This window comes from Oncorhynchus mykiss, chromosome 28 (assembly GCF_057628025.1).
Source record: "Oncorhynchus mykiss isolate SJ-2025 chromosome 28, ASM5762802v1, whole genome shotgun sequence".
In the NCBI taxonomy this organism is placed as follows: Eukaryota; Metazoa; Chordata; class Actinopteri; order Salmoniformes; family Salmonidae; genus Oncorhynchus; species Oncorhynchus mykiss.
The window spans coordinates 39,843,072-39,860,425 of record NC_143049.1 but is presented as its reverse complement, the minus strand read 5'-3'; the positions used below and the strand labels follow the sequence as shown (position 1 = coordinate 39,860,425).

At 31.0% G+C, this 17,354-nt stretch overlaps 1 protein-coding gene across 1 annotated transcript in view; it reads right to left on the bottom strand.

Moving 5' to 3' along the window:
• The window catches only part of LOC110508247 (collagen alpha-1(XI) chain), a 257,758-nt gene that overhangs the window by 31,300 nt on the left and 209,104 nt on the right, over nt 1-17,354 (bottom strand). Inside the window, exons 48-51 of the mRNA XM_090225286.1 lie at nt 14,159-14,266; nt 12,628-12,681; nt 12,442-12,495; nt 9,776-9,829 (exon numbers count right to left, since the gene is read on the bottom strand). Of these exons, the coding sequence (XP_090081412.1) occupies nt 9,776-9,829; nt 12,442-12,495; nt 12,628-12,681; nt 14,159-14,266 (270 nt within the window). The remainder of the gene's footprint in view (nt 1-9,775; nt 9,830-12,441; nt 12,496-12,627; nt 12,682-14,158; nt 14,267-17,354) is intronic.

The following is a 17,354-nucleotide window of genomic DNA, read 5'->3' as shown; positions in this document are numbered from 1 at the left end:
TATGACTATATTAATACTATATTATGACTATATTAATACTATATTATGACTATATTAATACCTATATGACTATATTAATACCTATATGACTATATTAATACTATATTATGACTAAATTAATACCTATATGGCTAAATTAATACCTATATGACTAAATTAATACCTATATGACTAAATTAATACCTTTATGTCTATATTAATACTATATTATGACTAAATTAATACCTATATGGCTAAATTAATACCTATATGACTAAATTAATACCTTTATGTCTATATTAATACTATATTATGACTAAATTAATACCTATATGGCTAAATTAATACCTATATGACTAAATTAATACCTATATGTCTATATTAACACTATATTATGACTAAATCAATACCTATATGACTAAATTAATACCTATATATTAATACTATATTAATACTATATTAATACCTATATGACTATATTAATACTATATTATGACTATATTAATACTATATTATGACTATACTAATACTATATTATGACTATATTAATACCTAGATGACTATACTTTGACTATATTAATACCTATATGACTATATTAATACTATATTATGACTATATTAATACTATATTATGACTATATTAATACCTATATGACTATATTAATACTATATGACTATATTAATACTATATAATGGCTATATTAATACTATATTATGACTATATTAATACCTATATGACTATATTAATACCTATATGACTATATTATGACTATACTAATACCTATATGAGTATATTAATACCTATATGACTATATTAATACCTATATGACTATATTAATACTATATGACTATATTAATACCTATATGACTATATTAATACTATATTATGGCTATATTAATACTATATGACTATATTAATACTATATTATGACTATATTAATACCTATATGACTATATTATGACTATACTAATACCTATATGACTATATTATGACTATATTAATACCTATATGACTATATTAATACTATATTATGACTATATTAATACCTATATGACTATATTATGACTATACTAATACCTATATGACTATATTAATACCTATATGACTATATTAATACCTATATGACTATATTAATACTATATTATGACTATATTAATACTATATTATGACTATATTAATACTATATTATGACTATATTAATACCTATATGACTATATTAATACTATATTATGACTATATTAATACCTATATGACTATATTAATACTATATTATGACTATATTAATACTATATTATGACTATACTAATACCTATATGAGTATATTAATACCTATATGACTATATTAATACCTATATGACTATATTAATACTATATTATGCCTATATTAATACTATATTATGACTATACTAATACCTATATGAGTATATTAATACCTATATGACTATATTAATACCTATATGACTATATTAATACCTATATGAGTATATTAATACTATATTATGACTATATTAATACTATATGACTATATTAATACTATATTATGACTATATTAATACTATATTATGACTATATTAATACCTATATGACTATATTAATACTATATTATGACTATATTAATACCTATATGACTATATTAATACCTATATGAGTATATTAATACTATATTATGACTATATTAATACCTATATGACTATATTAATACTATATTATGACTATATTAATACTATATTATGACTATATTAATACCTATATGACTATATTAATACCTATATGACTATATTAATACCTATATGAGTATATTAATACTATATTATGACTATATTAATACCTATATGACTATATTAATACTATATTATGACTATATTAATACCTATATGACTATATTAATACTATATTATGACTATATTAATACCTATATGACTATATTAATACTATATTATGACTATATTAATACCTATATGACTATATTAATACTATATTATGACTATATTAATACTATATTATGACTATACTAATACCTATATGAGTATATTAATACCTATATGACTATATTAATACCTATATGACTATATTAATACTATATTATGCCTATATTAATACTATATTATGACTATACTAATACCTATATGAGTATATTAATACCTATATGACTATATTAATACCTATATGACTATATTAATACCTATATGAGTATATTAATACTATATTATGACTATATTAATACTATATGACTATATTAATACTATATTATGACTATATTAATACTATATTATGACTATATTAATACCTATATGACTATATTAATACTATATTATGACTATATTAATACCTATATGACTATATTAATACCTATATGAGTATATTAATACTATATTATGACTATATTAATACCTATATGACTATATTAATACTATATTATGACTATATTAATACTATATTATGACTATATTAATACCTATATGACTATATTAATACCTATATGACTATATTAATACCTATATGAGTATATTAATACTATATTATGACTATATTAATACCTATATGACTATATTAATACTATATTATGACTATATTAATACCTATATGACTATATTAATACTATATTATGACTATATTAATACCTATATGACTATATTAATACTATATTATGACTATATTAATACCTATATGACTATATTAATACTATATTATGACTATATTAATACCTATATGACTATATTATGACTATACTAATACCTATATGAGTATATTAATACCTATATGACTATATTAATACCTATATGACTATATTAATACTATATGACTATATTAATACCTATATGACTATATTAATACTATATTATGGCTATATTAATACTATATGACTATATTAATACTATATTATGACTATATTAATACCTATATGACTATATTATGACTATACTAATACCTATATGACTATATTATGACTATATTAATACCTATATGACTATATTAATACTATATTATGACTATATTAATACCTATATGACTATATTATGACTATACTAATACCTATATGACTATATTAATACCTATATGACTATATTAATACCTATATGACTATATTAATACTATATTATGACTATATTAATACTATATTATGACTATATTAATACTATATTATGACTATATTAATACCTATATGACTATATTAATACTATATTATGACTATATTAATACCTATATGACTATATTAATACTATATTATGACTATATTAATACTATATTATGACTATACTAATACCTATATGAGTATATTAATACCTATATGACTATATTAATACCTATATGACTATATTAATACTATATTATGCCTATATTAATACTATATTATGACTATACTAATACCTATATGAGTATATTAATACCTATATGACTATATTAATACCTATATGACTATATTAATACCTATATGAGTATATTAATACTATATTATGACTATATTAATACTATATGACTATATTAATACTATATTATGACTATATTAATACTATATTATGACTATATTAATACCTATATGACTATATTAATACTATATTATGACTATATTAATACCTATATGACTATATTAATACCTATATGAGTATATTAATACTATATTATGACTATATTAATACCTATATGACTATATTAATACTATATTATGACTATATTAATACTATATTATGACTATATTAATACCTATATGACTATATTAATACCTATATGACTATATTAATACCTATATGACTATATTAATACTATATTATGACTATATTAATACCTATATGACTATATTAATACTATATTATGACTATATTAATACCTATATGACTATATTAATACTATATTATGACTATATTAATACCTATATGACTATATTAATACTATATTATGACTATATTAATACCTATATGACTATATTAATACTATATTATGACTATATTAATACTATATTATGACTATATTAATACCTATATGACTATATTAATACCTATATGAGTATATTAATACTATATTATGACTATATTAATACCTATATGACTATATTAATACTATATTATGACTATATTAATACTATATTATGACTATATTAATACCTATATGACTATATTAATACTATATTATGACTATATTAATACCTATATGACTATATTAATACTATATTATGACTATATTAATACTATATTATGACTATACTAATACCTATATGAGTATATTAATACCTATATGACTATATTAATACCTATATGACTATATTAATACCTATATGAGTATATTAATACTATATTATGACTATATTAATACTATATGAGTATATTAATACCTATATGACTATATTAATACCTATATGACTATATTAATACTATATTATGACTATATTAATACCTATATGACTATATTAATACTATATTATGACTATACTAATACCTATATGACTATATTAATACTATATGACTATATTAATACTATATGACTATATTAATACCTATATGACTATATTAATACCTATATGACTATATTAATACTATATTATGACTAAATTAATACCTATATGGCTAAATTAATACCTTTATGTCTATATTAATACTATGTTATGACTAAATTAATACCTATATGGCTAAATTAATACCTATATGACTAAATTAATACCTTTATGTCTATATTAATACTATATTATGACTAAATTAATACCTATATGGCTAAATTAATACCTATATGACTAAATTAATACCTATATGTCTATATTAACACTATATTATGACTAAATCAATACCTATATGACTAAATTAATACCTATATATTAATACTATATTAATACTATATTAATACCTATATGACTATATTAATACTATATTATGACTATATTAATACTATATTATGACTATACTAATACTATATTATGACTATATTAATACCTAGATGACTATACTTTGACTATATTAATACCTATATGACTATATTAATACTATATTATGACTATATTAATACTATATTATGACTATATTAATACCTATATGACTATATTAATACTATATGACTATATTAATACTATATAATGGCTATATTAATACTATATTATGACTATATTAATACCTATATGACTATATTAATACCTATATGACTATATTAATACTATATGCCTATATTAATACCTATATGACTATATTAATACTATATGACTATATTAATACTATATGACTATATTAATACTATATGACTATATTAATACCTATATGACTATATTAATACCTATATGACTATATTAATACTATATGACTATATTAATACTATATGACTATATTAATACTATATGACTATATTAATACCTATATGACTATATTAATACTATATTATATTAATACTATATTATGACTATATTAATACCTATATGACTATATTAATACTATATGACTATATTAATACTATATGACTATATTAATACTATATGACTATATTAATACTATATGACTATATTAATACCTATATGACTATATTAATACTATATGACTATATTAATACCTATATGACTATATTAATACTATATGACTATATTAATACTATATTATGACTATATTAATACCTATATGACTATATTAATACTATATTATGACTATATTAATACCTATATAACTATATTAATACCTATATGACTATATTAATACTATATTATGACTATATTAATACCTATATAACTATATTAATACCTATATGACTATATTAATACTATATTATGACTATATTAATACCTATATGACTATATTAATACTATATTATGACTATATTAATACCTATATGACTATATTAATACTATATGACTATATTAATACCTATATGACTATATTAATACTATATGACTATATTAATACCTATATGACTATATTAATACTATATGACTATATTAATACTATATTATGACTATATTAATACCTATATGACTATATTAATACTATATTATGACTATATTAATACTATATTATGACTATACTAATACTATATTATGACTATATTAATACCTAGATGACTATACTTTGACTATATTAATACCTATATGACTATATTAATACTATATTATGACTATATTAATACTATATTATGACTATATTAATACCTATATGACTATATTAATACTATATGACTATATTAATACTATATAATGGCTATATTAATACTATATTATGACTATATTAATACCTATATGACTATATTAATACCTATATGACTATATTAATACTATATGAGTATATTAATACTATATTATGACTATACTAATACCTATATGACTATATTATGACTATACTAATACCTATATGAGTATATTAATACCTATATGACTATATTAATACCTATATGACTATATTAATACTATATGACTATATTAATACCTATATGACTATATTAATACTATATTATGACTATATTAATACCTATATAACTATATTAATACCTATATGACTATATTAATACTATATTATGACTATATTAATACCTATATGACTATATTAATACTATATTATGACTATATTAATACCTATATGACTATATTAATACTATATTATGACTATATTAATACCTATATGACTATATTAATACCTATATGACTATATTAATACCTATATGACTATATTAATACTATATGACTATATTAATACCTATATGACTATATTAATACCTATATGACTATATTAATACTATATTATGACTATATTAATACCTATATGACTATATTAATACCTATATGACTATATTAATACTATATTATGACTATATTAATACCTATATAACTATATTAATACCTATATGACTATATTAATACTATATTATGACTATATTAATACCTATATGACTATATTAATACTATATTATGACTATATTAATACTATATGACTATATTAATACTATATGACTATATTAATACTATATTATGACTATATTAATACCTATATGACTATATTAATACTATATTATGACTATATTAATACTATATTATGACTATACTAATACCTATATGAGTATATTAATACCTATATGACTATATTAATACCTATATGACTATATTAATACCTATATGAGTATATTAATACTATATTATGACTATATTAATACTATATGAGTATATTAATACCTATATGACTATATTAATACCTATATGACTATATTAATACTATATGACTATATTAATACTATATTATGACTATATTAATACCTATATGAGTATATTAATACTATATTATGACTATATTAATACTATATTATGACTATATTAATACCTATATGACTATATTAATACTATATTATGACTATACTAATACCTATATGACTATATTAATACTATATGACTATATTAATACTATATGACTATATTAATACCTATATGACTATATTAATACCTATATGACTATATTAATACTATATTATGACTAAATGAATACCTATATGGCTAAATTAATACCTTTATGTCTATATTAATACTATATTATGACTAAATTAATCTATATGGCTAAATTAATACCTATATGACTAAATTAATACCTTTATGTCTATATTAATACTATATTATGACTAAATTAATACCTATATGGCTAAATTAATACCTATATATTAATACTATATTAATACTATATTAATACCTACATGACTATATTAATACTATATTATGACTATATTAATACTATATTATGACTATACTAATACTATATTATGACTATATTAATACTATATTATGACTATACTAATACTATATTATGACTATATTAATACCTAGATGACTATACTTTGACTATATTAATACCTATATGACTATATTAATACTATATTATGACTATATTAATACTATATTATGACTATATTAATACCTATATGACTATATTAATACTATATGACTATATTAATACTATATAATGGCTATATTAATACTATATTATGACTATATTAATACCTATATGACTATATTAATACCTATATGACTATATTAATACTATATGACTATATTAATACCTATATGACTATATTAATACTATATGACTATATTAATACCTATATGACTATATTAATACTATATGACTATATTAATACTATATGACTATATTAATACTATATGACTATATTAATACCTATATGACTATATTAATACCTATATGACTATATTAATACTATATGACTATATTAATACTATATGACTATATTAATACTATATGACTATATTAATACCTATATGACTATATTAATACTATATTATATTAATACTATATTATGACTATATTAATACCTATATGACTATATTAATACTATATGACTATATTAATACTATATGACTATATTAATACTATATGACTATATTAATACTATATGACTATATTAATACCTATATGACTATATTAATACTATATGACTATATTAATACTATATGACTATATTAATACTATATGACTATATTAATACTATATTATGACTATATTAATACCTATATGACTATATTAATACTATATTATGACTATATTAATACCTATATAACTATATTAATACCTATATGACTATATTAATACTATATTATGACTATATTAATACCTATATAACTATATTAATACCTATATGACTATATTAATACTATATTATGACTATATTAATACCTATATGACTATATTAATACTATATTATGACTATATTAATACTATATGACTATATTAATACCTATATGACTATATTAATACTATATGACTATATTAATACTATATGACTATATTAATACCTATATGACTATATTAATACTATATGACTATATTAATACTATATTATGACTATATTAATACCTATATGACTATATTAATACTATATTATGACTATATTAATACCTATATGACTATATTAATACTATATGACTATATTAATACTATATGAGTATATTAATACCTATATGACTATATTAATACTATATGACTATATTAATACCTATATGACTATATTAATACTATATTATGACTATATTAATACCTATATGACTATATTAATACCTATATGACTATATTAATACTATATTATGACTATATTAATACCTATAGTGCACTACATTGGACTAGAGCTCTATGGTTTCCTGGTCAAAAAAGTAGTGCACTACATTGGACTAGAGCTCTATGGTTTCCTGCTCAAAAAAGTAGTGCACTACAAAAGGAATGGGTTTCCATTTGGGACAAACCCCTTGTTCTTGTCACCATAGAGTGCCAACCCTTCATTATTTTACAGTATTGGTGTAGCATTTTATTGCTCTCCATTAAAAGTGATGGCTTTAATTAGACCAGGTTGTAAAAGTGGTAAGAAAACATACTGGAGGGCTGTTTCCCAAATAGCACCATATCCCTTAAAGAGTGCACCACTTTTCCACCAGAGGGACGAGTTTCGCAATTTAGGACGCGGGTAATCTCATGTGGACATCGAGGCCGGTTGTGTGACACGATCAGCAGGAAGTGCCAGAGGTAGAAATGACATCTTGATATCCTGGACTTGAGTGTTTATCTCACTGCTCTCGCATCACTGTCAGACAAACTAAAACAGGTTGATATTCGATTACAAAACTCATCTAGTACAAAACCGTCTCTGAATATTGGCTTGTGTGGAGAGTTGCTGCTCAACCAAGTCAAATCAGATATATATTGTAGTGCATTGTAGCTAGTATTTAAATTCAGCAATATCTACAATTTTGGATAATGACGAGTAACCTTGCCTGAAACCTGGAACATGTGTTAGCTCTGTTAGCGAATACCTTTGCGGGATAACAAAGTTTTCTTGGCAGACACTTACCCTCTTGCCGGGTGGTCCTGGAGGTCCAGCTTCTCCAGAAGGACCAGATGGACCCTGAAACAACATCCCCCCCCAACCAGTTACAACAGGTACCAGATTCACAATACAACAACAACAACAACAACACCCCCCCAACCAGTTACAACAGGTACCAGATTCACAATACAACAACAACAACAACACCCCCCCAACCAGCTACAACAGGTACCAGATTCACAATACAACAACAACAACAACACCCCCCCCCAACCAGTTACAACAGGTACCAGATTCACAATACAACAACAACACCCCCCAAACAGTTACAACAGGTACCAGATACACAATACAACAACAACAACACCCCCCCGACCAGTTACAACAGGTACCAGATTCACAATAAAACAACAACAACAACAACACCCCCCCCCCCAACCAGTTACAACAGGTACCAGATACACAATACAACAACAACAACACCCCCCCCCCAACCAGTTACAACAGGTACCAGATACACAATACAACAACAACAACACCCCCCCCCCCCCCGACCAGTTACAACAGGTACCAGATTCACAATACAACAACAACAACAACAACACCCCCCCAACCAGTTACAACAGGTACCAGATTCACAATACAACAACAACAACACCCCCCGACCAGTTACAACAGGTACCAGATTCACAATACAACAACAACAACACCCCCCCAACCAGTTACAACAGGTACCAGATTCACAATACAACAACAACAACAACACCCCCCCAACCAGTTACAACAGGTACCAGATTCACAATACAACAACAACAACACCCCCCCGACCAGTTACAACAGGTACCAGATTCACAATACAACAACAACAACACCCCCCCAACCAGCTACAACAGGTACCAGATTCACAATACAACAACAACAACAACACCCCCCCAACCAGTTACAACAGGTACCAGATTCACAATACAACAACAACAACACCCCCCCAACCAGTTACAACAGGTACCAGATTCACAATACAACAACAACAACACCCCCCCGACCAGTTACAACAGGTACCAGATTCACAATACAACAACACCCCCCCAACCAGTTACAACAGGTACCAGATTCACAATACAGCAACAACAACAACAACAGCAACAGCAACATCATCATCATCATCCTCAACAGCCACAACAACATCATCATCATCCTAAACAACAACAACAACATCATCATCATCCTCAACAACAACAACATCATCATCATCCTAAACAACAACAACATCATCAACATCATCCTAAACAACAACATCATCATCCTAAACAACAACATCATCATCATCCTAAACAACAACAACATCATCAACATCATCCTAAACAACAACAACATCATCAACATCATCCTAAACAACAACATCATCATCATCATCCTAAACAACAACATCATCATCAACAACAAGAAATAAGCTATTTGCCACACAAGCCTGCCATCATTCACTTTGAACTGGACGGTGTGTTTACAGGCAGTAGCAACAGCACGCCATTAAATCATTAGAAAGCATTTAACAAAAGCCACGAATGGATTTCTACAAATATGTAAATACCATGGGAGTCCTCTTACATTTGAGGAACTTTTTGAATTTGAACCAAGGACTGTAGTGACGCGTGCTTGTACTGAGATTCAGTGCCTTAGACCGCTGCACCACACGGGAGCCTAACGCTAGCTAGCTAGCTGCTGGAAGGATGTTGTCATTGGACGAGTGGGTGAGTGGCTGACATTTTACCCTCAACAACAAGATCAACAACTAATGCTAGCCAAAGCAAGATGAGCTAAAATCGAACGAGGGAACAGTACAGTAATTAAACCCTCTCAACCTTGTCAAAACTGCACTGATAAACAATGGGGAATAGTACTGTAACCTGCTCGCCTTTCCCGCATCTAACCGCCGATTTTACACCTGATGGAGAACTACCTGCCCGCCCGTTTGATCGATGCCAAATACATTTGATTGACGACTAAGAGATATACTCACTGTGGTTAACAGTCGTTCAAGTTCAGCATAGCTAGCTAGCAAAGTGATTCACATTCCTCTCTAGCCAACCAAATGACACCTGCATCTCTAGCTGTAGCCACAGAAAAACGATATGGGTGGGAAAAAAGTCAGTCACTCGCCCACTCGTCCATTGACAACATCCTCCCAGCAGCTAGCTAGCTAGCGTTAGGTTCCGTGTTTTTAGCTTGGTAAATAAATAGCTACATATATAGATGGGCCTGGCTCGCAGTCGGTGTTCTAATTCATCTCAAAGGTGTTCGATGGGGTTGAGGTCAGGGCTCTGTGCAAGCCAGTCAAGTTCTTCCACGTACAGAATCGTCTAGAATGTCATTGTATTCTGTAGCGTAAAGATTGTCCCTTTACTGGAACTAAGACATTTGACAAACTGACTTGAACTCTTCAGTGAGGCCATTGTTTGTCTATGGAGATCGCATGGCTGTGCGCTCAATTTTATACACCCGTCAGCAACGGGTGTGGCTGAAATAGCCGAATCCACTCCTTTAAAGAGGTGTCCACATAATGTTGCATATATCTTTATATATTTGTGTACAAGACTACTCCCTACTTATTTTTTCTTCTCCTCACTAACAACAACGTCACATCATCCTATAGGCTCAAGGGTCTTTTCCTGGTGAAATAAATCACCACTTACTGGCTGACCACCGTCTCCGTCATCTCCCTTGTCTCCAGCCAAGCCATCCAATCCCTGACGAGATACAACAAAAAGACAAAAAGTCACTTTCTAAGTTGATATAACAGCGAGATCTCATCGTTTTAGTAGCATCGATCAGAATCTACTGTTACACTTCAATTCATTACATCTAACTGTAGTACTTACACCAACTCCAGGCTCTCCAGGGGGACCAGGGTCTCCAGGGAAGCCAACGGGCCCCTATAGAGAGAGAGAGAGAGAGAGAGAGAGAGAGAGAGAGAGGGGGGGATAGGGAGAGGGATAGGGGAAGGGGGAGAGAGGGAGAGAGAGAGAGAGGGAGAGGGAGAGGGAGAGGGAGAGAAAGAGACAGAGGGAGAGAGAGAGAGAGAGAGGGGGGGGAGGGAGAGGGATAGGGAGAGAAAGAGACAGAGGGCGAGAGGGAGAGAGAGAGAGAGAGGGAGAGGGAGAGGGAGAGGGAGAGAAAGAGACAGAGGGAGAGAGAGAGAGAGAGAGAGAGAGAGAGAGAGAGAGAGTGTGAGGACAGGATATTCTGTGAGGACAGGATATTCTGCTAGCCGGCTCTCCAGGCACCGTCACACGAACTTGAAGACACAGACTGGACAAACTCCTGTTTCTAAAAATTGAATTCAAAGGCACTGTAGACTGAACCTAATAAGGCATTTTACTGTTTTAATGATGTATTTCATTCTAAGTCACAGCCTATTTGCACAATTTATAGACTATAATGATTTAATAAAATTAAATATTATTTAAATGTTGAGTGCTTTATGTCCCAACCAGCCTGTTCTGTCACACTCCCAAATGTATTTCTTCGTAGGCTATAGCCTTGAAATAATATAAATAATATAGCATAAATAATACATTTTCGTTCCTTTTTAGGCTCCCTGTCTGGCTCCTGACCCTTTTAGTGTTTTTAAATGCTGTTTAAAATGACATGTAGACTATTTGAAAAAGGTAGGTCCAGGAAATCACAAACAATAGACGAGTGTCGGTTTAAATGGTGATTTTAAAATGATTTTCAATGGAGCGAATTTTGGAGCAGCATTTATTTCACCCTGTGAGTGTTTTTCTATTATTATAGAAAAAAATATTTTGGGAGCAGTTGTTTTAGTGGAGCGCCGGAACGGTCCATTTAGTGGTGAGAAGGATTTCCGACCCCTCAACTCCTCACATACTCACGCTGGAAACAGACACTGGGATCAGAATCATAACATGAGTGACTCTACGATTTACAGTGTCGGTTGTAGATCCACAAAACAGAAGAAAAAAAGACTCTTGGTTTATGTTATTGTAAACGTTGTTTATGTTTATGTTGTCAAAGTACCTGTCACTAACGAGACAATCATTTGTGCCAGGTGTGATATCCCTCCTGAATAGCTCGGGGAAGGTTCCCATTGGTGTGATATCCCTCCTGAATAGCTTGGGGAAGGTTCCCATTGGTGTGATATCCCTCCTAAACAGCTCGGGGAAGGTTCCCATTGACTCCATAAGGCCAGCAGGCTAGTCTTCGTTTTATTTCTTATTTCTTACTATTATTTATTTTTATTGGTGCGTAACTGTTATGAAAGTTGTATTGTCAATTTTGTTTTGTATTTAAACGCCACTTTAAATGTGTACATGACACTGCAACAACATTTCCCCATGGGGACAATAAAGTCAGTAAGTAAGTAGGTACTTAGGGCCTGATGTGACTTACGGGGTTGCCTTTGGGGCCGTCATCTCCTCCAGGTCCACGGGCCCCTGCAGGTCCGGCAGCTCCAGGTGGTCCTGACTCTCCCTTCTCCCCTGTCTCTCCTCTGGGGCCCTGGAGAGAGATATCAGCATGGTTATCATATTGATATCAGAACTATCTCTCCCTTCTCCCCTGTCTCTCCTCTGGGGCCCTGGAGAGAGATATCAGCATGGTTATCATATTGATATCAGAACTGTCTCTCCTATGGCCCTCCCTGGAGAGAGATATCAGCATGTTTATCACATTGATATCAGAACTATCTCTCCCTTCCCCCCTGTCTCTCCTCTGGGACCCTGGAGAGAGATATCAGCATGGTTATCATATTGATATCAGAACTGTCTCTCCTATGGCCCTCCCTGGAGAGAGATATCAGCATGTTTATCACATTGATATCAGAACTATCTCTCCCTTCCCCCCTGTCTCTCCTCTGGGGCCCTGGAGAGAGATATCAGCATGGTTATCATATTGATATCAGAACTGTCTCTCCTATGGCCCTCCCTGGAGAGAGATATCAGCATGTTTATCACATTGATATCAGAACTATCTCTCCCTTCCCCCCTGTCTCTCCTCTGGGGCCCTGGAGAGAGATATCAGCATGGTTATCATATTGATATCAGAACTGTCTCTCCTATGGCCCTCCCTGGAGAGAGATATCAGCATGTTTATCACATTGATATCAGAACTATCTCTCCCTTCCCCCCTGTCTCTCCTCTGGGGCCCTGGAGAGAGATATCAGCATGGTTATCATATTGATATCAGAACTGTCTCTCCTATGGCCCTCCCTGGAGAGAGATATCAGCATGGTTATCATATTGATATCAAAACTATCTCTCCCTTCTCCCCTGTCTCTCCTCTTGGGCCCTGGAGAGAGAGAAATGTCACAACTGTTATCACACTGAGGATCAGTGGGTGTCACACTGGTAAAGTTTGATCTGTCACTATCTGTCCCCTCCATACCTGTCACTATCTGTCCCTGTTTGTTCCCTCCATACCTGTCCCTGTCTGTCCCTATCTGTTCCCTCCATACCTGTCACTATCTGTCCCTGTCTGTACCTGTCTGTTCCCTCCCTACCTGTCACTATCTGTCACTATCTGTCCCCTCCATACCTGTCACTATCTGTCCCTGTCTGTCCCTATCTGTTCCCTCCATACCTGTCACTATCTGTCCCTGTCTGTTCCCTCCCTACCTGTCACTATCTGTCCCTGTCTGTTCCCTCCATACCTGTCCCTGTCTGTCCCTATCTGTTCCCTCCATACCTGTCACTATCTGTCCCTGTCTGTCCCTATCTGTTCCCTCCATACCTGTCACTATCTGTCCCTGTCTGTTCCCTCCCTACCTGTCACTATCTGTCCCTGTCTGTTCCCTCCATACCTGTCACTATCTGTCCCCTCCATACCTGTCCTGGTCTATTCCCTCCATACCTGTCAGTATCTGTCCCTGTCTGTTCCCTCCATACCTGTCACTATCTGTCCCTGTCTGTCCCCTCCATACCTGTCAGTATTTGTCCCAGTCTGTTCCCTCCATACCTGTCAGTATCTGTCCCTGTCTGTTCCCTCCATACCTGTCACTATCTGTCCCTGTCTCTTCCCTCCATACCTGTCAGTATCTGTCCCTATCTGTCCCCTCCATACCTGTCACTATCTGTCCCCTCCATACCTGTCACTATCTGTCCCCTCCCTACCTGTCACCACCCGTCACTATCTGTCCCTGTCTGTTCCCTCCATACCTGTCACTATCTGTCCCTGTCTGTTCCCTCCATACCTGTCACTATCTGTCCCTGTCTGTTCCCTCCATACCTGTCCCTGTCTGTTACCTCCCTACCTGTCACTATCTGTCCCTGTCTGTTACCTCCATACCTGTCAGTATCTGTCCCTGTCTGTTCCCTCCATACCTGTCACTATCCGTTTCATTCTGACACTGTAAACAGATAGAGGAGCAGACAGCCATGTCGATATGCAGTGACGGACACTGAGTAGAGGAGGAGAAAGGGGTCTAAGTCCCCAAAGGCCCTGGTCAAAATGAATGGGAACAAGGGTGTCATTTGGGTGACAAGCCAGAGTCCTATCAGGGACTGGTGTTCTGTCCTGATTAAACCTGACAGGACGACACAACCACAAACCACAGCATAACCAACAATCAATGATCAACGCTCTGATATGAATTTAATGCGGCTGGGGTTGGATGGAAGCATAACTGTAATTTATGATATTGATCCTAATTTATTCTCTTTCTGAGAGGGGAAGGGATAATCACTGATCATAACCAAATGCTCTGCTGGGCAACGATCAATTCGAAAATATGGATTGATCAAGCAGCCGGCCCAAGTATTTCCTATGGAGGAAACCCTGGTATAGTAAGGGAACAGCCAGGCTAGAAGAGTTGACTACAGTAAGGACCAGGTGTTATGTAGCCTTGTGAAAACAGCTAATAGGATTCACTGTACATCTGCCTGACGACTCAGTGCACCATTTGACATGATGGGGCTCTACTTGCCTGACGACTCAGGGCACCATTTGACATGATGGGGCTCTACTTGACTGACGACTCAGTGCACCATTTGACATGATGGGGCTTTACTAGCCTGACGACTCAGTGCACCATTTGACATGATGGGACTCTACTTGCCTGACGACTCAGTGCACCATTTGACATGATGGGACTCTACTTGCCTGACGACTCAGTGCACCATTTGACATGATGGGACTTTACTTGCCTGACGACTCAGTGCACCATTTGACATGATGGGACTCTACTTGCCTGACGACTCAGTGCACCATTTGACATGATGGGACTTTACTTGCCTGACGACTCAGTGCACCATTTGACATGATGGGACTTTACTTGCCTGACGACTCAGTGCACCATTTGACATGTTGGGGATTACTTGCCTGACGACTCAGTGCACCATTTGACATGATGGGACTTTACTTGCCTGACGACTCAGTGCACCATTTGACATGATGGGACTCTACTTTCCTGACGACTCAGTGCACCATTTGACATGATGGGGCTCTACTTGCCTGACGACTCAGTGCACCATTTGACATGATGGGGCTCTACTTCCCTGACGACTCAGTGCACCATTTGACATGTTGGGACTCTACTTGCCTGACGACTCAGTGCACCATTTGACATGATGGGACTTTACTAGCCTGACGA